The 26,226-nt window shown below is 40.3% G+C and overlaps 4 protein-coding genes across 5 annotated transcripts; 2 read left to right on the top strand and 2 right to left on the bottom strand.

Moving 5' to 3' along the window:
• Positions 1-301: 301 nt before the first annotated feature.
• Positions 302-8,972, bottom strand: LOC134652401 (fas-binding factor 1 homolog). Its single transcript, XM_063507580.1, has 11 exons — positions 7,808-8,972; positions 7,522-7,673; positions 6,850-7,031; positions 5,944-6,204; positions 2,932-3,125; positions 2,709-2,815; positions 2,302-2,427; positions 2,095-2,232; positions 1,876-1,985; positions 781-1,306; positions 302-484 (listed from the first exon to the last, which is right to left on the bottom strand). Exons 1-11 carry the CDS (start codon positions 8,859-8,861, stop codon positions 365-367), a joined length of 2,970 nt encoding a protein of 989 aa, XP_063363650.1. The 5' UTR covers positions 8,862-8,972; the 3' UTR covers positions 302-364.
• A 209-nt stretch (positions 8,973-9,181) lies between these two features.
• Positions 9,182-11,423, top strand: LOC134652400 (ubiquitin domain-containing protein UBFD1-like). Its single transcript, XM_063507579.1, has 6 exons — positions 9,182-9,341; positions 9,458-9,888; positions 9,963-10,094; positions 10,205-10,346; positions 10,626-10,672; positions 10,762-11,423. The coding sequence occupies exons 1-6, from the start codon at positions 9,329-9,331 to the stop codon at positions 10,870-10,872; spliced, it is 876 nt and encodes a 291-aa protein (XP_063363649.1). The 5' UTR covers positions 9,182-9,328; the 3' UTR covers positions 10,873-11,423.
• A 114-nt stretch (positions 11,424-11,537) lies between these two features.
• On the bottom strand, positions 11,538-14,090 carry LOC134652399 (uncharacterized). Of its 2 annotated transcripts, XM_063507577.1 has the most exons (5): positions 13,611-14,086; positions 13,114-13,358; positions 12,487-12,619; positions 12,094-12,223; positions 11,538-11,881 (listed from the first exon to the last, which is right to left on the bottom strand). In XM_063507577.1, the coding sequence occupies exons 1-5, from the start codon at positions 13,965-13,967 to the stop codon at positions 11,796-11,798; spliced, it is 951 nt and encodes a 316-aa protein (XP_063363647.1). In that variant the 5' UTR covers positions 13,968-14,086; the 3' UTR covers positions 11,538-11,795. The 2 variants fall into 2 exon arrangements, with proteins under 2 accessions (XP_063363647.1, XP_063363648.1); XM_063507578.1 differs by lacking the exon at positions 12,094-12,223 and having other exon boundaries at positions 13,611-14,090.
• A 273-nt stretch (positions 14,091-14,363) lies between these two features.
• LOC134652398 (polycomb protein suz12-B) lies at positions 14,364-25,209 on the top strand. Its single transcript, XM_063507575.1, has 9 exons — positions 14,364-14,608; positions 14,688-14,734; positions 14,817-15,104; positions 17,094-17,307; positions 17,758-17,993; positions 18,573-18,789; positions 19,836-20,038; positions 22,134-22,408; positions 24,442-25,209. Exons 1-9 carry the CDS (start codon positions 14,509-14,511, stop codon positions 25,127-25,129), a joined length of 2,268 nt encoding a protein of 755 aa, XP_063363645.1. The 5' UTR covers positions 14,364-14,508; the 3' UTR covers positions 25,130-25,209.
• Positions 25,210-26,226: the final 1,017 nt, after the last annotated feature.

Below are 26,226 nucleotides of genomic sequence, written 5' to 3'. Positions count from 1 at the left end.
GCCCTATTAGACTTTGTACGTCTATTAGTTCAACTGTCTGTGCTATAACTATGACGCCATTCTACGAAACATATATGTTGAAAAAAAAACGCGTTCCCTGAAAGGTTAATATTAATACCTATGATATTTATACCTACTTAAAAGAATGTACCTACCTATATTTTTACAATGATATATTTAAATTGTATGTAAGATAAGTAGTAGTAATATAAGCATTTGTGTACATTTTGATAACATGGTTAATGTAAATCTAACAGATGTTCATGTAACAGTCATCGACTTAAATTAAATGAAAGGTATAAATAAATTCAGTCTTTTATTTACTCATTCATAATTTCATAAGAAAAGTTCTGCTTACATTAACTTATTCTTCATGTTGGTCGTTTTCTGTGGGGCCAACCTGCTCAGTCTTATTTTGATCTAAATTACTTATTACTTGCTGCACATCTAAACGTAGCATCATAAATTTGGGGTCCATGTAGTCCTGAAAACGAGAATTCATAAACTTAACTATAGTTTGGACAGGGACTGTATTATTTCAAACATAGATAGAATCACTGTCTGTCTCACGCTACGTGACGCTACGCTAGCAGCCAAAAAGGGATAAGTATAGTTTTTTTCTTATTTACCGACAAATTGGGTTTGCCAGCCTAAGATGATGTTATTTACAAAAGTGAACGAGGCCTCCCGTGCCGAGGGTCTTTTGCATTCGCGGCATACGAGATGGATTGGCAAATAGGTAAAATGTTTACAAAAATGTAGACAACAGTCGAAAGATACCTTAAAAGTCCCTGGTTCAACTTCACCAGGCTGTATGTTTTCATCGGCATTTCTAACATCGTTTGCATTAAGCCTTTCTTCACGACTCATATTCAAACCGGGAGTATGTCTGAGACTAAAACTTTGTCCCATCAAATGCGCCATTTCTTGTTCAATCGCTGTCATGGCCGAAGACATCTGCGTATTTCCATAATCTCTAGACACTGGCATTTGTAGAAACGTTTCTGGTAAGTATGAAGAATCAAAATTATACTGCGGGGCACTTTGGACAGATTTACACAGAGAACACTGCTGTTTTCCCTCCATTTGCTTTCTTTCGTTATGCAAGCTTAATCTTTCTCTTGAGAGCGCTACTTTTTCTTTCGCTATTTGTTTTTCTCTATTATTTAAAGATACTACATGCTCTTGGATTCTACGTATCCTTTCTTCGTATTTTCTTTGTATAAATTCGGCTTCTGAATATTTTTTATCGGCTTGCGATTGTTTTTCTATCGCTGTCTTGGCTAGAAGATCTAAATCTCGACTCCTGAAACCATTAAGTTAAATTTTTGCCAACTCCATTCGTATTGATTCACCATTGTCTAATTTTTAGGGTTCCGTACCCAAAGGGTAAAAACGGGACCCTATTACTAAGACTCCGCTGTCCGTCCGTCCGTCCGTCCGACCGTCCGACCGTCCGTCCGTCCGTCCATCCGTCCGTCCGTCCGTCCGTCCGTCTGTCACCAGACTGTATCTCACGAACCGTGATAGCTAGACAGTTGAAATTTTCACAGATGATGTATTTCTATTGCCGCTATAACAACAAATACTAAAAACAGAATAAAATAAAGATTTAAGTGGGGCTCCCATACAACAAACGTGATTTTTGACCGAAGTTAAGCAACGTCGGGCGGGGTCAGTACTTGGATGGGTGACCGTTTTTTTTGCTTGTTTTGCTTTATTTTTTGTTGATGGTGCGGAACCCTTCGTGCGCGAGTCCGACTCGCACTTGGCCGGTTTTTTCAAATGACCTCTCTATAGTTTATTCTTATCCTGTTGATTCGTAGACATCTTATGTTATTTTCAAACATTAACGTCTAACTAAACTAAACCTACTTGGCCAATATCCTTTGCTCCTCCATGTGCATTTGCTGTTTTTCTAAATTCAACCTGGATCTTTCTTCAGTTACTTCTTCTAGTTGAGCTTGGAGATCAGTCTTCAATTTCTGAAACATTATGTCAATAAACTTATATAAATTTTACCTACAATATTTATTTAATCCCTGTTTTTTTAATTAAAGCCGTAGTTTTTTATAAACTATTAATCTTATTTACCTCTATTTCTTGTTTAAGACTTTGCGTAGAAGCCTTTTCCTTCGCAACAAGAGCGACATCCTTCAGAGCCTTTTGTTTATCTTCTTCGATTTTAGCTATCTTCTCTCTGTATTCCTTTTGAATATCTTCCTTTAGCATCTGAAAATTTTCATTGATTATTTAATTTGCAATTTCTTAGTGGTCTCGTTATATTGTATTACAGTTTACCTTCATTTCTTCATCCTGCCGTTTAAGAACATTCTTAGCAAATTCTGTTTGCTTGCTAAAGGTTGCCTTTTCAAATTCGAACTCCATTTTCTTTTGTTTTAATGAAGCAGTTTCATCCTCTATCATCTGTAAACACAAACACATGTTTATTAGATTTTATGTATTACTAAACTACTTTTTTTAGTTATAGTTTATTTTAAAATATTTTTTAACAAGCAGAAACGTCTGCGGACGAGGCTTAATTTTAAAAGTGGAAAAATTACTGCCTTGGGTGAGACTTGAACTCCATCTATAATCCGTCACCCAGAGGCCGTGAGTTCAAGTCTCACCCAAGGCAGTAATTATTCCACTTTTAAATTTATCGTTCATTTTACTAGTTCAATATCTAAGTATATTTTACTTCCTACCGTTGTCATTTGCTTTAATCTTGTTTCCAACATTTTCACTATATCTCTACTCTCCGTCTTTTCAGCGTCGAAGTTTTCCCTTTCCTTTTTTAACTGTTGTATCATTTCTAAAAACATACAATTTCTTCCGTTCATTCGATAACAAACAAAAATAGATTACATCGCAATTTAAGAGGTCCCTTTTCTCTTAAAGCATTCTTAAAGCAACAAATTGAACAATTACCATTAATCTGTGTTTCTCTGATCTGTAAGCTCCTTTCATTATCATGTTTAGAGCTTTCCGCCAAAGCTTGGACTTTTTCGACAAGGGCAATGCATTGGGTTTTGCTTTCCTTAACGTCTGTTACCAACTCCTGCAAATTTGACGAAAACCCAGCCGAATCCTGAATTAACAACTGTTCTTGTTTTACAGCGTTTCTGCGAAATAGATGTTTAGAACTTTACTTATTTACATAACCTTTTGTAACACAATACTTCTAAGAATAAGTTAAGTCACTCTCTAGTCTCTCTACCAATTCTACCATGAAGATGGCGGTTACTTATATCTCAGAGTTGTCTGTGTTATCAAACACAGTAAACACTAATCTCCAGTAAATAATTCTAACATGGTCCTTCGAGCCGGATCTTATTGGTTATACAGCCAATATAAATATCGCAATCTAGTGAAAGGCGAATAGAACGAATTACACAACCAATTAAAAGTAGAATCTTCATAATACTGTTTGATTAAAATTGACACTAATAGTTTTATGTCTACAGACTACATACACGACGGCATAGAATGTTATGTTCTAGTGTAGGTATCTCTGTATAAAGTAAGGACTCTTACTTCGAAGAAGTTCGTAAATTGACTCGCCTTCTTCTATCTCTATCGCACGCGAATACCTAATTATATTGCTGTCCCGCTGATGATGCCGGCGGTCAATGCCACTGTTCGAGCGGTACAGTCAGCAGCAGAAGTTGCTAAGCGGGCGAGGTGTTCAAAATGATCTTGACGCGACTTTATTTTTAAGAGAATAAGAGCGTAACGTGTCAAGGTTATTCTTAACACCTCGCCCGCTAGCAACTTCTGCTGCTGACTGAACTGAACTGACTGAAATCTTTCACTGTACAGATTTTATTTTCGGACCCCTTTACCTTGTCACTAGGGATTGCTCCCGGTACTGCGGGCTCAGCACGGTTCCATTTTTGTCCACTATCACTATGCCCGTCACTTTCGCACTTACATACTTGTTAGAACGTGACAGGCATGGTGATAAATGATAAAAATGCGACCGTGCTACTAGGGCTGGTTTTCTATACAAATACAGTACCGGAACCGGGAAATTCCCGGTTCTCGCCATACAAACTCAGTACTGGGAGCAATCCCTACTTGTCACAGTGACAATAGTATGAGGTCGCTAGCGACTTTCATAAGATGAAATGATTGTCACTGTGACAAGGTGCAAAATGGGTCATAACCTCGTAAGTCCTGTGTTTTTCCAACAGCAGTAGTCATATCTGCCGGCTGTACTATACCAAGTACAAACCAAGAATAGTGCTTCAGACCGAAACAAAAAGATGTCGATTTTAGAGATTTTTGAAGTGGGGTCTTATTTTCAGTATTTTTTATGGTATGTTTATTATCTATAGCACCTATTTAAGAAGGAAATTATTGAAAATATTTTGTACTTGTGTGAGTACATTGGGTTTTTACACAGTATAATAAAAAAAGTTAAAGGATTTATTTAATATTAAAATTAAATCATATATTTTGTCTAAACATCACTAAAGTAAAATCTTTACTTTATTACAACATAACTAATCTTCTTCTTATAAAAAGGTGAATTACAAAAGCTCTTTTCATTATTTTAATACCATACTACATCTACGAAGGTTGGATTTGGGTGTTCAAAATCTGGACTAGATCTCCAGACCTACCCCTTGCACTTTGACCACGTCGCGCCCTTGTGCACTTGTGCTACTACCACGGCTACGCCCACCTCATTGACCACGAGCACTTTGAAATCGATGACTAGATACACGTCCGCGTACTACAACTTCTATTTCTCTATCTTCATATTAGAAAAGTCCCTATTTGATTCTTGGTCGGGTTTAGATATAAACATATCTTCATTATCCGAGTCCTTGAAGTCATAGTTATTGAGAAGTTGTGATATTTGCTTTTCATCAAACGCTAGAATAAAAAAAAATACTTGTAAGTTAGACCGAACGTACTACCGTAAGTACAAATTATTTTGACCAATCACGACCCTCCTTAAATATACAGGTTTCTTTGAAATATTGTTTATTTTACAATATTTATAATTTAAATATACTAATACATTCGTATGACAACAGAAATACAAGTGATTACTTGAATATAAACCGATTATCTTACCTCGTGCTGGCCAGCGACCTGACTGTGTGGCCATCTTGCGAAAAAGTGACACTGACACTGACAGTTGACTTTACCTATCTAACATGGCGAAATTGACCATAGAAAATAGAATGAGAATGACCGTGTCAGTGTTGCCGTTGTAAAAAAACTACCCGGTAAATGGGGAATGAAAAATTTGTACTTGAGTAAGTACATTAGGCAGTTACGCCATCTATGTAGTTAAAATGTCAGGTCTGAAGTGCTATCCTTAATTTGTACTTGTACAAGTACGCGGGGACTTACGAGGATAAATTAAAATCTTTGACCATACAAATCTCAAAAAGCGCTGGTGGCCTAGCGGTAAGAGCGTGTGACTTGCAATCCGGATGTCGCGGGTTCAAACCCCGGGGCCCGGCTTGTACCAATGAGTTTTTCGGAACTTATTTACGAAATATCATTTAATATTTACCAGTCGCTTTTCGGTGAAGGAAAACATCGTGAGGAAACCGGACTAATCCCAATAAGGGCTTAGTTTACTCTGGGTTGGAAGGTCAGATGGCAGTCGCTTTCGTAACTAGTGCCCACGTCAATTCCTGGGATTAGTTGCCAAGCGGACCCCAGGCTCCCATGAGCCGTGGCAAAATGCCGGGACAACGCGATGAAGATGACCATACGATTCTCAATTTATCAACATGTCCACTTAGCGCCACTTGCACCATCCCACTAACCCGAGGTTAACCGGTTAGACCGTTAACCCAGTGTTACCGTACCGTACCGTACCCAGTGTTAATCCAAATTGTACTGGTAACCATGGTAGCTCCAGGTTTAACCGGCTAACCCCGGGTTAGTGCGATGGTGCAAGTGGGCCTTACTTACCTAATATTCTCCATCAACGACGCATGGTGCTCTTGCAGCACACGAACATTGTCCACATGTTGTTGTCTCAATATTTCAATCTCAGCTTTATGTCTATCAGTCAAAGAGTTCAAATTCTCTTCAACGAGTTTTTTGTAAAGCGCGTGATGGTCTTCCAACCAATTGATTTTTTCTGAATAAAATTTTATTAGCTTGTCGCTCTCGTCTTTCATGCGCTCTTCGGATTGGCTGAGTGATATCTCTAGAAAAGCTAGTTGGCGTCTGAAAAAGTATGTGTACAGTCAACAGCAGAAGTTGCTAAGCGGGCCAGGTGTACAAATTGATCTTGATGCCACTTTATTGTTCAGAAAATAAGAGCGCGTCAACGTAGTTTTGAACACCTCGCCCACTTAGCAACTTCTGCTGCTGACTGTACATGTTATAAACATACATTGTATAGACAGGAACAAAATAAATTAAATATTTATGGTTTTGACCGTGACTGTACCCCACGTGTCCGTGGCATTACATCTGAAAAGAACGAGTAGGTACTGGGTACTTAACTGGGCCCGTAAAGTATGAATTAGAATGGATATCTAACTGTGGGTACCTTCTATACCTAGTGCCTCCGTCATCACTACCAATCGAGTCACTCGACGACCATCTGTTTTGCGAACAACGTACTAAGTCCAGGGCTCGGAACCGGTTTTTTAAATTATTTTATGCTCTTTACTTAGGACTGAATCATGTACCTATTTAGGCAACAACTACGTATTATTACTAAGATTGTCCCATTAAAAATGAAATAACAACCCAAAGAACCAAAATAAACGTAACAATATCGGTATTTTCTGTATGAAGAAAAAACCGGTTCCAAGCCTTGGTACTAACACCACGACAAATGACTTCAATCTATTTCAAGGTTACCTGTAAGAAGTCTCCATAAGATCAATTTCCTTGTCATGGTTCTCTTGCAGCGATTGTACTAGCTGCAGCAGCTGCCTCTTTTCCTTCGTATGCGGGCTCTCTTGGCGTTCTGTCGGGCCTTGTGGGCCGTGGTCAGGCATATCAGCACCTTCAGGGTTGGTGTCAGCCGTTCCTAGCATAGCCTAGAAAATATTTTACTAACCGATCAATAGTATATCACAGTTATTGAATTTATCGTGTACCGCGGCGAACCTTCAAGAAAGGATGGTGCACAAAATGCGGAATAGTAAAATCTCCTCTCCTTTTTAGGGTACTCAAAGGGTAAAAACGGGACCCTAATACTATAAAACTCCACTGTCCATTTGTCCACTGTATCTCATGAACCGTGAACCATGAAGCTTGACGGTTGAAATTTTCACAGATGATGTATGTATTTCTGTTGCCACTATAACAATACTAAAAAGTACGGGACCCTCGGTGGGCGAGTCCGACTCGCACTTGTCCGGATTTTTATTACAGCCAGATAGTCGCCATAAGTTGGATCAAGAAGTCGTGTCGCTGACGTATCTTACTCCAACTCATGGACACTTCCCGCTCGCCGCTGCCGCTATAGCACTAGGTATGTCGTGGTCGACTGCTGTTAGATTTCTGCAGCACCGATTTTCTACAGACCTGTATTCGTTGCGTGATGCGATCCTGATGCGCAGCGATCACAGCCTGCATCTGCCGGCGATGCTCCGCTTGACGTGCTAACATGGCGTCGAATTGAGCGTGGTGCGCGTGCGACGCCTCGCGTTGTATGCGTTGCGTTTCTTGCTGACGCACTATTATGTTCAAAAAGAATTCTTTGTAAGTTGTTGATGTCCTAGACATCATCTATAATGAATGAAAAGTATATCTACAGCAGGTTTTGACAAAGAGGAATTTGAAGCTATTAGAAAAAGAGTAAGGATCTTACTCTGCATGGCAGCTAATTTTTCTTCTTGCGCTTTTAGCTGCAAAGCAACCATTAACTGTGCCTCTTGTTGCTGCATATACAACGCCGCTCCTTCCGCCGTTATATCTTCATTACTGCCCTGTATTACGCTGTTACTCGTCGCCATCTTAGACAACTGTTCCAATTTTGAATCAAATTGAGGGTACTGTTCAGTCTCTCTTTCAATAACAGGTGCACTTTCGGGCTTCTCTTCAACGGTTTGTTTCGTTTTAGGTGTAGGTTTGTCTTCGCTTTTCGCAGATTTCTTTTTCTTAGTGTCCCCACCCGCCAGCCAGGATGGCATATCAGTATCATCTTCCACTTCATCTTCCTCTTTCTGAAAAATACCCAACCAGTTTTCGCTGCCTTTTGATTTCTTTTGCGGTTCTTTCTTAATTTCTTTTACAACTGGCTTTTGAATAGTCGTTTTAATAGACGATACAGACTGTTTAGATTCGCTCTTTTCCAGAAACGATTCAAAATCAAATTCTTGGTTTTTCGCAGCAGTGGCTGGTCGGGCTGCCTGGCTAGAGCCGCCCGTTTTAGTTGAAGACCCTCCGAGGATATCGTCTAACAGAGACTGTGAACTTTTACCTCTCTCTAAAGATTTGACTGGTTCTTTTTTCGTCTCTGGGAAAAGGTCACCCAGTATGTCCTGCGGCCCCCCGCTAGTCCTAGGTCTAGTTTTTGCTGGCGATTTTCCAGGGGCAGGTTTATCCAAGTCTGTTTTACTTTTAGAATCGGATGGCTGCAGTTTAATTGATTCTTTAGACACCGTTCTGGTAAACGTAGCAGGAGACTGGGGTTTTGGCTTGTCCGCTTTAAAATCCGAAGAGGGAAATTCATTTTTGTCTTCCGTTGTTGGCTTTGGTTTATCGCTAGTACCCAAATCGAACAATGCGCTTTTCTTTTCAGCTAAGGGTGTCGTTTTTTTCTTGGCAGGTTTTTTCTTTCCCAGAACATCATCATCAAAGAAACTATCATCACTGCCATCACTAAGAATACCTGCTAAAGGATCGTCTAAACTAAAACTCATTGTAAGGTTACATAAACGCACCACATAACATTTTCAACTTTAAATTACACGCTAAATTCGGAAACCACGCTCGTTTGTTTACAAATTAGCCGCCATAGAAACTGACAGAAAGCAACACTCAAAAACACTCAAAAAGAATCGAAGGCACAGGCACGACCAATCAGCCTTGTGATAATTATTTTCTTTAAATGGTCGAATGTTATAATTTATTTAAGTAATAAATTCAACTGAATTAAGAGTATATAATTTGCTATTTGTTTCAATATTTAAATAGATTATCTTTGTTCACAGTAAGTTTTAGATGTTTTCTTTGCACACGAAACAAATTAATTGATTTCTGAACGCAACGCAATGGTGACGAAAAATTTGTTGCTTCATGTCACTCGGTCGGCTCTATTTTAATTATTTTTCAAAACAACTTTAATATACTGGTGATTCTTATTCATTTACACAATCAATTATAAATTATGGATTATATCGGTAAGTCTGTACAAGCCTCGTTCATTTAGGAACTGTTGATTTCTTTGTTACTGAACTGCATTGAGAGCTTTTGTTCTAGAAATTTTGCAAACTCACGTTATGTTTTTATTTACCAGCTTCCGAAAAGGGAGATTCTACAGAAAATTGTGATCCCAACTCTTTATTATCGAACGGCACAAAGACTGCGTTAGAATGTATACCAAGCACTGATAAATCACACACGGAAGCTCCCGCGGAGACCAGCGCATGCACGTCGGAGTCCGTCGAGGAGGCCGAGGAATGCGAGATCCCTGAACAGATCGAATTTACCGTAGTCTTTAACAAAGTTAAACATGACATTACCTTTGCATATGATGCGCCCGTGTTAGATTTAAAAGCCCACTTGGAAAGAATATGTCAAGTGCCACAACACGCACAAAAGTTAATAATAAAAGGCATGGCGCGCAACGATCAGACACTAAGGCAAGCTGGAGTTGTCAAAGGTGGAAAGGTCATGCTTGTTGGATCTAAAATGGATGATATTTTAGCTGTAAAGAGTGTGCCAAAGGTGGGTAACAACATAATAACATTCTTATTAGAATAATCAGCTGTAGATCAGAACTAAATATTTTTCGTTTACAGGAAATACTAGAAGAAAAAGCTAGTAGTAGTGGCCAGTCAAGTAAGGAGCCCTTGTGTGCACAGAAAATACACAGGAAAGTGTTGGATAAAGGAATCCCACCTGATGCTATGCCAGGACTCAAGGGTGTTAAGGTTTGAATTTTAAAAAGTGTATTAAATTATTATTATGGGTGCATTCTTTGCTTGTTTCTGCCCAATGGGAATATGGTAATTGTGGTTATAATAATGTAATACGTTTTCAGGAGGCACTGCCACCGGTGCCTTTGAGCGGAATGTTAAACAAACATGGTGGCAAGGTGCGGTTGACCTTCAAACCAGAGCAAGACCAGCTTTGGCTGGGGACGAAGGAGCGCACGGAGAAACTTGCCATGACTTCGATTAAAAGTAAGTCATCAACTGGAGTTATTTATAAACATACACGTTTACATACTTAGATGGGACGTCAGCTTTTGCCTTGAATTTTACTGTGAGTTCACATAATGCTACTATGTTGTTTGAACTCTTAAATATATTTCAGATGATAAGTAACAAGAGAATACTTACCTGTTTTTGTTCACGGCTGCTTTGTCTAGGTACCATTTTTTTGACTTTGCACACAAAGTTTACTGTTAGGAAAAATCTATTTATAAATATTTAAATTAAAGGTTTCATTTCTTGTTTCAGGCATCACATCAGAACCTATCAAAGATCATGAGGAATATCACATTATGGTATGTCAATTACATATATTTTTTGACACTGTAAAATAAAAACGTGTAAATCTTCTATTTTTGCATACAATAATTAAACTCTTTTCCAGGGTCTGCAACTAGGACCCACTGAAGCTTCCAGGTATTGGGTGTACTGGGTACCAGCACAGTATATAGAGGCCATAAAGGATGCTGTGCTTGGCGTGTGGCAGTTCTTCTAATTACCCGTAAATGTCAAACTCTCTGTCCAGTCGCTGTGTCATCTTCCCATGCCACTTGGGCAGTTGCAATATTTTAAAAATATATATGTCCAACTCGGTACTGTGGTACCATTTCTTTTGTGATATTACAATGCCAAGTCAATTAAAATTGTCCATTCAGTCTGGCATTTATCTGGTCAAATGAGATATTATTTATTGCTATTGTAAGTTTGCATTTCATGCATTTGGGTTCAGTGAGCTGTACAGTGATGCCAGTAGATAAATTCTTATGATGTGCCACTCGGTGAACGTTCAGCATGAGCTTAATGTGCCCTTGAGTTTCAAATATGATCTCTTTGTGAACTTTACAATAATCAGTCACTTTAGTGAAGGATTGGACGGGATAACTGCAACCTTTCGACTGCTGTTGTTTTTTTTTCTGATTGATGTTTAGTGTTTGTATCCAGTAATTGTTAGTGGCCCATGATATGAAATTATGCAGATTACATGCAAGCCAATCCTTCACTGAAAATTTTTGAAACTAGAATTAGAAATTACAATGTTTTAAACTATTAATGTTTTTAATTTTTATCATTCCGAGACGACCCCAATTTTTTTTCCGAACCAAAAACCAACCAGAAAACAAACCAGATTTCAGTTTGATTCAATTAAATAAAAGTCAGGGATTAAAGTTCATAAAAGTTTATTCAGAGTATAAAGACAAGTGTAAATTGCACTTCAACAAAATATTGCAAATACCTAAATCTAATTTGGCAGATGATAGTAGTTGTACTACATAATAATGGCACCTTACAATAAAGAAAACATTTGAAGAGTAATAAATAGTGTAAATAAAAAAAACATTGTAAAATTTGGCATGTCGATATGTAGAAAAGAATGCTTATTTTGTACTTAGAAGTGACTTAAATATATTGGTCCTTATTTTACCCATACTCGGCCTGTACAGTCAGTGAGAATTGGCCCTTGGGGATGCTAGTGGCATGGTACCACAATCTGGTGTCCAAAAAAACTGTAAAAGGTAAAAAAAAAACTAATAATACAGTGTCTTATATCAAATATTTCTTTCTATTTCAAATTGTGATGAAACAAGGAAAATTAACTCTTTGATAGCATGATGGGACCAGTAATGGACAAGGCCCAAATGATGAACATGAATGCATATTATACAGAAACTTAGGGTTGTGCATTTTCACTAGCTATCTACAATTATTCTGGTCTTACCAATGTCTCCTGGTTCAACATAATACTGGAGCTTATGGCAAACATCATCACATTCAGGCACTGGGGCGATAGACCACCACTTGACACCTTTCACTTGCCCCTGCCACATCAGTCTTGAGATATAGTCCAGCTAGAAGTTAAATGAACGAATTATCTTTTATATTTTGTAAGAACTCGCAAACAGGAGTCATTCAGCCCAAATACAAGTGGATTTTTTTAACAATGAGGACAGCTATCAGATGCCGCGTAGCTACGCCAAAATGGTCTTAAGAGACCTTCCATAACTTTGTTATTAGAAATGATTGGCATTTAAAGATTTTGAAAAAAAAGTACAGTTTGCAACGAAATTGTTGATTGTGACAAAAAATTTGATAGTAACATACATTAACTTACATGCATAACAGCGCCCATTTCATATCCAAAGAATATATTTTCAGTTGCTGGGAACTCTGCATCTTCGGGTAGGAATTCTGGCATGTCATAATATTGTCTGACTTTGGCTAAAATATCTGGATGACAATTTCCCCTAAAAAAACAATTTCCATTCATCTTTTCATTACGCCTAGTTGAAATGCTTTGTCATGCACATACCAGCAAACATTACTCTACTTGACATAGCATACATTATAAATTCAAGAAAGAATTATACTAAGTAAATAACCTCTTAAATATACAGGATGCTATTGTTGTCTGGCCATATTCTTAGTGAGGTTAATATGTAGTCAGTAGTCACTATTGTAGACCAGCCAGCCTATTATGGATAGCTTTATCCATCTTTATCCACGTGATAAAATAACTGTCACTGTTTAACACCGTGGGAAAGAAAGTGACGGACACCGTTTTATCACGCTGTCACGTAGACAAGAACGACCATCATATCCGTACAGTTCATTATGTGTGGTGGCATCTCATTCTATTTTTGATTTGCCTAATTTAATGTTCCACTACAGTGCAAGAGCCTCCCCTGCTCAACCCTGTTGTATTCCTTCTAATTACAAAAGTATTTTGCTATATACTTACCAACCAACATACCAGGGTTTCTGCCCCGGCTCATTCCTAGCCCTGGCATCAGGCATATTAAATACCTCCTTCAAAGTAAACAGATCTGTTTTAAAGTTAAGAAACTGGCATCCTTCGTCAACACTCTCATAGCTGCCCGCAGTATTCTCATATAGCCTCTTGAATTTGTAAAAGTCAAGCTCCGTAGCTCTCCAGTGGCTTATGGCATTTTTTACTATGATAGGTCTAGATAAATATGCATAGTTCTGAAACAAAAAGCTGACTAATATAAGCAGAAGCTAACTAGGTAAGATGGCAGTTACTTTTGTAAAAACTAGTGTCTATGCCAATTCTTGGGATTAGTTGCCAAGCGGATCCCAGGCTCCCATGAGGATTGGTTCTTGAATTTTTTCTCATTTAGTTGATGAGGCTTAGTAAAATCTAAAGCTTTTGAAGTGACTGGTGGAATGTTGTAAACAATTCTGACTGGTCATTAGGGATATGAATAGTTTTCTTACAGCAAAGTCTCGCCGGGAGACGTTCCGCAGTATAATGGGTTTCGTGACGTTAGCGCAATATGCGCAATCTGCCAACGGCCGGGTCGCTTCCCACACAAGGTAATTATTAGGTAATAAACATCTCACACTTAATACGCTATTTCCTACACTCACGCTTATCACTACCGATAGAAAAACTACAACTATCGCCACCACCAATTTCCTGTTGTAAGCTTTGTTTGCTGTTTCATTATTAAAATTGCAAACGTAATTATACTGTCTCAGCAAGACCCCGTTTAATCCACCGTCAATGGCACTTTTTTGTATGTTGCGTATAGCTTTTCTTATAACTCTAGTTCTGGGGGGCGCTTTTAGCATTATTACTAATGCAAATAAATATTTCTCTCACATTTTAAAGGATAGTTATTAAGTGTATAAAATACTAAAATAGTTTTGAAATTGCCTTTTGCGACTTTAATTTGACAGTTTTGACATTTCCATAAAAGTACAATACAATAGACTCGTTTTCATTATACGCTTAAAAATGAAAAAACGCCTCCTTGACATATTCACTTAAAACTTTAAAACCAATAATTTATTACAACCAGGAATTTATTACAGTTAAGTTAAGTAGGAAATGTAATTATTTATTTACGCAAGTCTTCGTGCAATTAAAAGATATTATTAATTATATTTGTACAGACATATATTAAGCCCTTTTTTCCAGTAATCCGTATAGTCTTGATTTCTTTCGTCGCGTCCAAAGAGAAAAAAAATGAAATTGTCTATGCTCGCACTGACGCTCCCCGCTGCTCACCCGCGATGTCGGCCACCTGTCAAATGTCATGTTAGGCAAGTCAACGAACCGATAACCGATGAACTTGGCGGTTTAGTTGATAATTAATCAAACTAAGCAGAAATGCCCCCTAAAAAGCGTGATAAAGACAATGAAACAACAAAAAACTCTAAAATTGACCATCTCCAGGCCGATCATGAGCTGTTTTTGCAAGCATTTGAAAGTATGTTCCAGTGTTAGATAGTAAGCTTTCTGTGATGAATAATAATTTGTGCTAGATAATGCTTTCTTGTGTTTTACAGAACCAACACAAATATACAGATTTCTGCGAACTCGTAACATGCTATCGGTAAGTTTAATTGCATTCTACAATCAAAACACGCTAATAGGTTGCACGCTTTTTTCACCAACTGTATTTTCAATGTTTGCAGCCGATTTTCCTGAATAGAACATTGTCGTATATGAAGCGGCGGATGTCTAGGAGCAATAAAAGTCGCGTGGGGTTCAAGGTCAGCTCTTTGCTGGAGAAAATCACCTTGAAGAAGAGTACAGAGCTGCAACCTAACAGCTTGGGAGGGTACATGACCCTGACTTTCCTGGGCTTTTATGACAAGAGCTTGGTGGATCCCAGAGACTACCAAGTGAAAGTAGAGACCTTGCTGCTCAAGATATGTCATAAAAAGAGGAAAGAGAGCTCATCTGACGTTATGGAAGTTTCAGTAAGTGTTTTGAATTTGTTTAATGACCCTTTCCAGTATGAACCCTTATTGACTATTATTTCTCTTTGAAAATTAATTTAATTCAATTTCAATTTTATTTATTCAGTAAAGATAACACGATCTTATATTTGTTACTACATACTTAAAAATAATGTTAGTACTTAAAAACTAAATTAGATTTGACATTTAAAATTATTGCATATTTTAATGCATATTGTAAATCTGTTTACTGAGTATGAGTTTATGACTATGGAACTTAAGTTTCAAGAATGTTCCAGCTAGAACTATTGATATATGGATTTATATTTTATAATCTGGTTAATCCTATCTCATAGACTAGGAATCCTCTAGACGGAGTTTAGAGCAATTATTTCATGAAACCGATGCTGCCAAAAATACTGGGGTGAGGGGGACGAGGTGAGCGAATCCCCGTGCCGTGATTGGCCCGTTCAAAGACACGGACCAATCGCGGCACGGGATTCTGACACTTGACTCGAAGATGGAGTAAAACTACCATATATTTGTGGCAGAGGGGGTAGCGTTACTATGCTCAGTCAGGATGTCTTGTCTGTGTCCTATGTATATTTTTTTCCATTAGCCTTATGGCCTTTAAAAAAAGGGATAAGTTTGTACTTGCTCTACCTGCAGCTTAACACCTGATATGATATGATATAACAACTGATATGGCCTGTATCCAGTAATCATAAAGATAGGTTATCATAAACGAGTATTAGATATAGGGTCATTGACTCATTGCGCTAGTTTCAGTCCATGCTCTAGTTTTCGTCCACTTGATGGATTAGCAAATAATTTGTTTGTTTTTTAATTTGCTCCTTGTGCAATATAATTTTTATGTAGATAGATATATTGTTTAGACATTAAGGATTGCAATAAGTCCAAATTTGTGCAGCAATGTAGATTTATATTCAAATTAAGTCAAGTGGACGAAAACTAGTACAATGACCCTAGTATACTTGTCTAATTTATTTTTAAACTGGTCCACAATTTTTGTTGAAACCACGTCTTCTGAGAGATTGTGCCAAGCCCTCACTACTTGGTTGCTCAGAAAGTGTTTGTATGGGTTAATACGGAGTGTTTGTAAAGGCCCGTCTCCATATTGCGCGGCAAACTATCGAACATTGCCTCGCGAGGCAGCCGCGCGCAATGGATACCGGGTTGGCTCGCGAGCCAGCGCGATCTGATCGAGTTGGCTCGCGAGCCAATCCGGTATCCATTGCGCGCGGCTGCCTCGCGAGCCAATGTTCGATAATTTGCCGCGCAATATGGAGACAGGCCTTAAGGGGTTCGGAGACATGGACAATCCGAGCCAATCAGACTAAGCGTATAAACGCGTTTGAGATGTAGTGTTGGCGCTGGCTTTTACGAATACCGTGAACAGCAATGCGTACCAATCACTCCATACTGGAGGAACTACGCATAAAACGCCGGTTGTCAACGATATGCCTCACCTCTCACGTCGCTCTCCTGATAGCCTGGAAAGAGTAATAATGATGGGCAAAGTTGAAGGCTCGAGACCTCAGGCCCCTCCCCCTACTAGATGGTGTTTTCAAATTACGGCACCTATGCAATTAAAACTGCACGAGGCCATGCGCTTGGCGGGGAACAGAACCCTATGGAGGAACCTGGTCTTCAACAGAAGGACATGATGTCACGATCCTCAGTATTGAGGGACCGACTGAAGAAGAAGGGTTAATATGAAACATGTAAAGCCCCCGTCTCCATATCGCGCGGCAAACTATCGAACATTGGCTCGCGCGGCAGCCGCGCGCTATGGATACCGGGCTGCCGCGCGAGCCAACTCGATGCGCCCGGTATCCATTGCGCGCGGCTGCCGCGCGAGCCAATGTTCGATGGTTTGCCGCGCGATATGGAGACGGGGCTTTAGATAATTCAGTAGAATGCACAAATACCAAGTACATATTTGTATTTGTATTAGACTACCATAGAGACAACTTGACTCTTTTCTAGATTGGCACCTGCTCACTGCCACTTAACCCGTCCACTTCGGAGCCCCCCACCATGGCTTCAGCTGTCAGCATCTCCAGCGTCACCTTCAGTCCATCGCAGGGGCCTAACGTCAAGTCTTACATGCTTATGCTCAAAGTCACGGTCACAAGGAACTCGGGGAACGCTGCCAATGGCAGTAGCAGCTCTACGGAAATCATGAATGGAGATAGTGAAGGTAGTGTTTAATATAGCCGCTATAACATGTTTCTGGATATACATACATCATTTCTGTTATACTACACAATGTTTATCCATGAGCTACGTATACACTATACAGAAAACTATCTGGGTCAAACACAAAACTATGTTCACGCCTTTCTGTGTGACTTACTTGACTTATTGTCCTATGTCCCCTAGATGCGGCAGAGGGGCCTTTCTGTATACATATCCAAAAATAAGGGCTATAAAGTTTAATTTTCTTATTTAACCCTTATCCACATGAAAGGGTTCTCTTGTTATTAGGATAAATATGATAAAATCATTACCTACATGCCCACCAACTGTTAAGTGTACCTATTTAATTGTACACAGGAACTTGTTGTTTCATTGAAACTGTAAAGTATTCTCTCCTGTGGAAGTCCTGGGAAGCCTAGAAATGATTAAACATTTGTTTTTTTTTATTCAGAACCAGCCACAAAACGCCTGAAGTCATCGGAGCATGTCAACAATCCGTCTCCCGACAGCAAATGGAGCAAGCTCTACGGCAGTGAGCTGATAGTGTATGACAAGCACAACCGCTGCCTGCTTACTAACGGAGAGTATGATCTGGTGCTGCATGACGTGACCCCGGGTGGACGGAGCACAACCCTGGCCAGGTCTCCGCATAAGGCTCTCATGGCTCAATGGGAGACTATTCCTAATGTAAGTTCTAGTCTTTACTTTACTTTAATGGTCACTTTGTTAAATTAGATACTTATTATATTTCAAAAGATGCATGCATGTGCATGGATAAAAACCCATTTATAATAAGTTTTAAATGAGCTTAGCGAAAACTTATCTATAAGCTTATAAAATATATAAGTTTCCAATATCTTATATATTTTCTAACACAATTAAAATAGTTATTTTCGATACAAGTGCGAAAAAGAGGAAATCCGAAACTCCCTTCGGTCGTGTTTTAATTTATCGCCACTAGTTGCGAATTACCTATTCGCACATATATCGAACAACGTTTTACAGTACATATGGCACTTTAAAGTTTCGACATACGCACGAAAAGTGCTATTTTACGCACTAGTGCGGAAAAGTAACCCCATATATACTGTAATAGGTATTTTGGGCGTGTTTGTATGTGCAGTCGTCCGTGCGACGAACGAACTGGCTCACTTCGTAGCATTCGTATGTCTACGAAGTAGGTAAAAAGTCAATGCTGACAAACCAAAGCGGGATTTGCGGCATTTTTAAGTTCGATAAACCCTCCAAGCTACACAATTGTTACAGGAAAATGAAATGCAAACCGACATAAACCCGTTCGACATCTTCAAAGTGAGGCCGCTCCTCAAACTGAAGCTCAGCTGGAGCCAGGAACCGACCAACGGGCTGGTGAACCGTCCCAAGCTGTACCAACAGGAGGCTAATGGTGCTAAGAAGGATACTCTCACCGCTAAGGATAGACCTTCGGGGAGCCAGCAGAAGAATGGGAATGAGGCGAAAAATAGTAAGTTTAGTGTAGATTGAAATCCTTGTCGAGGTTAAGGCCTGTGCATACTCGATGCGTGTGCGTAGACGTGCACGTGCAAGATCCTTAAATAAGTATAAGAGACGACACGTCGCTTGCGTGACGTGCGTGTATTCTTATTGCAAACTAGCGACCCGCCCTGGTTTCGCACGGGTTAACAAATTATACATAAACCTTCCACTTGAATCACATTATCTATTTAAAAAAAAACCGCATCAAAATCCGTTGCGTAGTTTTAAAGATCTAAGCATGCATAGGGACAGACAGCAGGAAGCGACTTTGTTTTATACTATGTAGTGAAGGCACTCAAAAAAGCATTCTAAATCTGAAGAATTCAATGGGTGGCCAATGGGTGACACCACGGTGACCACGAACGCTGTAAAGGGTTCGAAACATCGGGATGTAGTATAATAGTACATTATTGTCGAGGTTCGGAAGTAGCTACTTGCAGGCTGAGGATTCGTTTTAAACGGACGACCTTGGGAGTCCGTTTAATTGAATCCGAAGCCAGCAAGTAGCCTTCCAGCCGAGTCATATATAGTGCTTTTCTCAAAAATGGTGCAAGAAATAGAAATTATTTACCGGAGCAACGGTCTAATTATCACAGAAAAAAGTAAAACCATTGAAAATATTTGCTTTACCGCCTTTAAAAAAAGAAGTGTATTTTTCTGCTGAAAATACGCCAACCTATTTGAGACACCTAAATAGTCGCGGTACCAACATTATAATAATAAGTGCCGATCATCTGTTTGGCTGTTTAATTGGACCTATGCCTTCATTTGATATGGCCATTTCAACTTTTAAAAAGTTTGGAACTCGTTAAATAATGGAATTTGTATGCAACATTGCAGTCCCGAAATCGAGACTGCAATGTTTTAACTTTTTAATATTTTGACTAACCATAAACTACGCACTTCGCGACCAATTTTTTAACCGGCAACGTCGACTTTGCCGTCCATTTTTGAGAAAATTCAATATACGCGATATAATCCGTACTTATTAGTTTGACCCTTTCATTGTTACAGGGGACAAATCCAAATCAGACTCAAGCGAAGAGAACAAACGCCAACAGATCATCTACCAGTTCCTGTACAACAACAACTCGCGGCAGCAGACTGAGGCTTGCGACGACCTGCACTGTCCGTGGTGTTCCCTCGACTGCGGGACACTCTACTCTTTGCTGAAGCATTTGAAGCTCTGCCATTCGAGATTCAATTTCACTTATTTCGTAAGTATACAACATCCATGCTGAACATTTTACCAATATAGATGTTTTTGGCTGATCCTGCACTGCCCGTGGTGTTCCCTCGACTGCGGGACACTCTACTCTTTGCTGAAGCATTTGAAGCTCTGCCATTCGAGATTCAATTTCACTTATTTCGTAAGTATACAACATCCATGCTGAACATTTTACCAATATAGATGTTTTTGGCTGATCCTGCACTGTCCGTGGTGTTCCCTCGACTGCGGGACACTCTACTCTTTGCTGAAGCATTTGAAGCTCTGCCATTCGAGATTCAATTTCACTTATTTCGTAAGTATACAACATCCATGCTGAACATTTTACCAATATAGATGTTTTTGGCTGATCCTGCACTGTCCGTGGTGTTCCCTCGACTGCGGGACACTCTACTCTTTGCTGAAGCATTTGAAGCTCTGCCATTCGAGATTCAATTTCACTTATTTCGTAAGTATACAACATCCATGCTAAACATTTTACCTATATAGATGTTTTGAAGCGCTGGTGGCCTAGCGGTAAGAGCATGCGACTTGCAATCCGGAGGTCGCGGGTTCAAACCCCGGCTCGTACCAATGAGTTTTTCGGAACTTATGTACGAAATATAATTTGATATTTACCAGTCGCTTTTCGGTGAAGGAAAACATCGTGAGGAAACCGGACTAATCCCAATACGGGCCTAGTTTACCCTCTGGGTTGGAAGGTCAGATGGCAGTCGCTTTCGTAAAAACTAGTGCCCACGCCAATTACTGGGATTAGTTGCCAAGCGGACCCCAGGCTCCCATGAGCCGTGGCAAAATGCCGGGACAACGCGAGGAAGATGATGATGTTTTTGGCTGATACATAACTCCCTAGGGAGTTATAGCTTTTTTTTTTTTCACAAACCATAACACCGCGGGAACAATATTGGCCTTTGTTCTATCAGTACACCTGCATGAAATAAGATCTTTTCGAGCAAGTGTGATAAACAATATTAAACCTCTACATTGTAAGATTTATTCATATTCTTGTGCCGTAATACATACTTTAATGCCTGCTCTAAGTTATAATGTATCAATCCTGAAAATACATCCGTATTTTCCTGTAGTTTTCACGAATTTCTTCATCGACTGATTATTAGGGTTCCGTACCCAAAGGGTAAAAACGGGATCCTATTACTAAGACTCCTCTGTCCGTCTGTCTGTCTGTCACCAGGCTGTATATCATGAACTGTGATAGCTAGAAAGTTAAAATTTTCACAGATGATGTATTTCTGCTACCGCTATAACAACAAATAATAAAAAGTGCGAAACCCTCGGTGGGCGAGTCCGACTCGCACTTGTCCTTTATATGTATTTATTGTCAGGAACTTTTCTATTTTATTTGTTTTTTTTATAGATGTTCTATGCCTAACTATGCCATATCAGACTGTTTCGTGAAATCGGTCCATTTTTAGGGTTCCGTACCCAAAGGGTAAAAACGGGACCCTATTACTAAGACTCCGCTGTCCGTCCGTCCGTCCGTCCGTCCGTCCATCCGTCCGTCTGTCACCAGGCTGTATCTCACGAACCGTGATAGCTAGACAGTTGAAATTTTCACAGATGATGTATTTCTGTTGCCGCTATAACAACAAATACTAAAAACAGAATAAAATAAAGATTTAAGTGGTACCATACAACAAACGTGATTTTTGACCTAAGTTAAGCAACGTCGGGCGGGGTCAGTACTTGGATGGGTGACCGTTTTTTAGCTTGTTTTTTGTTGATGGTGCGGAACCCTCCGTGCGCGAGTCCGACTCGCACTTGGCCGGTTTTTTCTGCTACCGGTATAACAACAAATAATAAAAAGTACGAAACCCTCGGTGGGCGAGTCCGACTCGCCCTTGTCCGTTTTATTATATGTATTTATTGTCAGGAACTTTTCTATTTTATTTGCTCATTTATAGATGTTCTATGCCATATCAGACTGTTTATTTGCTTATTTATAGATGTTCTATGCCATATCAGACTGTTTCGTGAAATTTATAGATGTTCTATGCCTAACTATGCCATATCAGACTGTTTCTTGAAATCTGTAAATTTTTCTTAATAATAAAACTTGTCTCCAGCCAATCCCGGCCGGCGCTCGCATCGACGTGTCCATCAACGAGTTGTACGACGGGTCGTACACGGGCTCGCCGCACGACCTGATCGCGGCGCAGGGCCGCTCCGCCGCCGCCGGCCCGCGCGCCGGGCCTACGCGCCGCACCAGCCTCACCAGAGTACTCATATGGAGGCCGAGGGCGCGCCGACGCCCGCAGAGACACAGTCTGGCTGAGTTTTTGGAGCTAGATGATAGTGAGTTGGTCGAAGCTCAGCGGCCGTATCTTACGGGACATAATCGGTAAGTGTTTTAATTCTAAAGTTACATAATCGGTTAGTGTTTTATATCTAAAGTTACATTGAGGGACCTCGTCGAATGGGTCTCACTAGAGTACTTATATGGAGGCCGAGGGCGCGCCGACGCCCGCAGAGGCACAGTCTGGCCGAGTTTTTGGAGCTAGATGATAGCGAGTTGGTCGAAGCTCAGCGGCCGTATCTTACGGGACATAATCGGTAAGTGTTTTATATCTAAAGTTACATTGAGGGCCCACGCGCCGCACCAGCCTCACCAGAGTACTCATATGGAGGCCGAGGGCGCGCCGACGCCCGCAGAGGCACAGTCTGGCCGAGTTTTTGGAGCTAGATGATAGCGAGTTGGTCGAAGCTCAGCGGCCGTATCTTACGGGACATAATCGGTAAGTGTTTTTATATCTAAAGGGGACCTCATCGAATGGGTCTCACTAGAGTACTCATATGGAGGCCGAGGGCGCGCCGACGCCCGCAGAGACACAGTCTGGCTGAGTTTTTGGAGCTAGATGATAGCGAGTTGGTCGAAGCTCAGCGGCCGTATCTTACGGGACATAATCGGTAAGTGTTTTATATCTAAAGTTACATTGAGGGCCCACGCGCCGCACCAGTCTCACCAGAGTACTCATATGGAGGCCGAGGGCGCGCCGACGCCCGCAGAGACACAGTCTGGCTGAGTTTTTGGAGCTAGATGATAGCGAGTTGGTCGAAGCTCAGCGGCCGTATCTTACGGGACATAATCGGTAAGTATTTTTTTATCTAAAGTTACATTGAGGGACCTCGTCGAATGGGTCTCACTAGAGTACTCATATGGAGGCCGAGGGCCCGCCGACGCCCGCAGAGGCACAGTCTGGCTGAGTTTTTGGAGTTGGATGATAGCGAGTTGGTCGAAGCTCAGCGGCCGTATCTTACGGGACATAATCGGTAAGTTATTTTTACATTATTTTCCTGTAGAACCTAAAGACACCCACTCGTTGCCCCAGCCTTACGAGATTAGGTGTAATGATATATGTATACCGTTTGTGCGAAGTGGAAGGAGAAAAGTAGGAAAGCGGACCCCGTCACAGTACGGGACAAACGCTAGGAGGATGATGATGATATATTATTAAATTATACAACGGGACTTAATCGCGTATCTAAGTTTTAAGATTTACCTCTGACGTTTCGAGGACGGCGTTGTCCCCGTGGTCTCGTGGTGTCGTGGTCTGGAGTCTTCTCCGAGACCACGGGGACAACGCCGTCCTCGAAACGTCGGAGGTAAATCTTAAAACTTAGATACGCGATTAAGTCCCGTTGTATAATTTAATAATGTGTAAAAATCGTGAAAGTTTAAATCAGTGATGATGATATATGTATACCATTTCCAAGTTTCACATGACAAATGGCAGAATATAGTATATGTATAAGTGCATGCGCTGTAGATGTATTCAAGTGAATAAATCATTCATTCATTCAATGAACATGGAGACCAGAACCATGAGACACAGAGCTTGCTCGTAGTTTTCAAAGGTATTCGACTATTCGGTGTCCCTCTTACCAAGTCGATGTAGACCTGTCTAAACGAACTCCATTTACTATTGACAGATATTTATGCGTAATTGCAGTAATTTACCATTCTCTCTAAACCATTTTTAGGGTTCCGTACCCAAAGGGTAAAAACGAGACTCCGCTGTCCGTCCGTCCATCTGTCACCAGGCTGTATCTCACGAACCGTGATAGCTAGACAGTTGAAATTTACACAGATGATGTATTTCTGTTGCCGCTATAACAACAAATACTAAAAACAGAATAAAATAAAGATTTAAGTGGGGCTCCCATACAACAAACGTGATTTTTGACCGAAGTTAAGCAACGTCGGGCGGGGTCAGTACTTGGATGGGTGACCGTTTTTTTGCTTGTTTTGCTCTATTTTTTGTTGATGGTGCGGAACCCTCCGTGCGCGAGTCCGACTCGCACTTGGCCGGTTTTATTCATTGTATCCTTATTTTTGGTTTGTCAATTTTACGAACAACTAAATATGTCTTCCAGCCTCTATCATCACACGATCACCTGCCTCCCAGTATACCCTAACGAGCTAGACATAGACTCGGAAAACGAGACCGACCCGCTCTGGCTCCAACAGAAGACCATGATGATGATAGACGAGTTCACCGACGTGAACGAGGGCGAGAAAGAGCTGATGAAAATGTGGAACCTCCACGTGATGAAATACAACTATGTCGGAGACTGCCAGATCCCGCTAGCTTGCCAAATGTTCCTCCAGATGAAAGGAAAACAACTCCTCGAGAAAAACCTGTACAGAAACTTTATACTCCACATGTGTTCGTTGCACGACTTCGGGCTTCTGAGCCCGGTAGCGCTCTACCAAACGGTGCAAGCGCTTAATCAAATGCTAGCGGACAACGCTGAAGCCAAAGAAAAAATGAGGGAATCGCTCAAAGCGCAGCGGGACCACTGGAACGCGGTAGGCAAATACCAGCAACCGGTGGTGATCGAGCAGAAACCGCAGAACAACACGGCTAAATTAAACAGTGTCGAAGCCTCTCCATCCGTTAGAAGAAAGACTTCCAATCTTAATAATAGGATCAATACCCCGAGCACTAGTTACAAAAACGCCCCGAGCACCTCCAACGGTGACACTAAGAGAAAAATGTCTTCGGGTAGTATTCAGAGCCGCAAGCGGTCGTCGATATCAGAGCGGAAGCGATCTGTATAGCGAATACTGACGCGCTCGGGGATGCGGTGACGCGTCGAGTCGAGGCTAAGTACATTGTGAAGGCTCTAGCGGGGCATTTTTGCGAGGTTACTAGTGTGTGAAGTTATTTCCTGGGGCCTATTACATAATAAAATACAAGTTAAGAGCCAACAGGAGTGGTCATTTCTCCATACAAACGTACTCGACTGTTTCCTCCGTGGGTTTTGAAGCTAGAGCAATGATTTTTTCAACACAGATTAATATTGTCAATATCTGTGTCGGACCGTTTTGCTTTTTTTGATATTTTTGTTTTTTAAGGCGCTAGAGCCCTTTAAAAATGGCCAAAATGGCCTAATTGACTATGCCGCAATGAGAGGCGTGCTATTCAAAATTGACATCAATTAGTCAAAAAAGCAAAACGGTCCGACACAGATAATGTCATAATCATTTAGATTTCCAAATTTGGTTACGATTGGTTAAGTATTGGAGGAGGAAACAGTCGAGTACGAAACCTCGATTTTTACGCAGGATTTTTCGCCTTGTCCTTATCGCACTAGTTTTAGGAGCCGCTTCCGTTAGCGAGACGGGTATATTTACCTAAAATATTTAAATCTTAGCTCCTGTTGGCTCTTAATACTAATTTTAATTTTTAACAAGCAGAGACGTCTGCGAACGATGCTATTAAGCTTAGAATAAATTTAAAAGTGGAATAATTACTCTTGGGTGAGACTTGAACTCACGGGCTCTGGATCGATACTCCAATGCTCTGCCATCTGAGCTAATACTATTAGTGATTTTGTATGTAAAATCACTAATAATATTAGCTTGTACTTTATTATGTAATCCGGCCCTGATAAAGTATATGTCGGTTTCTGACACTAGTCCACACTAATGTGTTGCGTTTTTGTTATATTTCATTGCGTAAACGGCCGCTAACATATTTTGTAGTTCGGTATGGTCAATACCTAATAACAATAAGCTGTCTTGTTACATCATAAATCAAAATATGCCAAAACTAAAGCAATTTCGAAAAAGATACATATTACAATTGAATAAAAAAAAACATTGTATTTTGGAATGGAAGGCCTTTTTTATTTAAGGGTAACCGTCTATAAAAT

This window comes from Cydia amplana, chromosome 11, assembly GCF_948474715.1.
Source record: "Cydia amplana chromosome 11, ilCydAmpl1.1, whole genome shotgun sequence".
In the NCBI taxonomy this organism is placed as follows: Eukaryota; Metazoa; Arthropoda; class Insecta; order Lepidoptera; family Tortricidae; genus Cydia; species Cydia amplana.
This window is presented reverse-complemented; position numbering and strand designations above follow the sequence as displayed.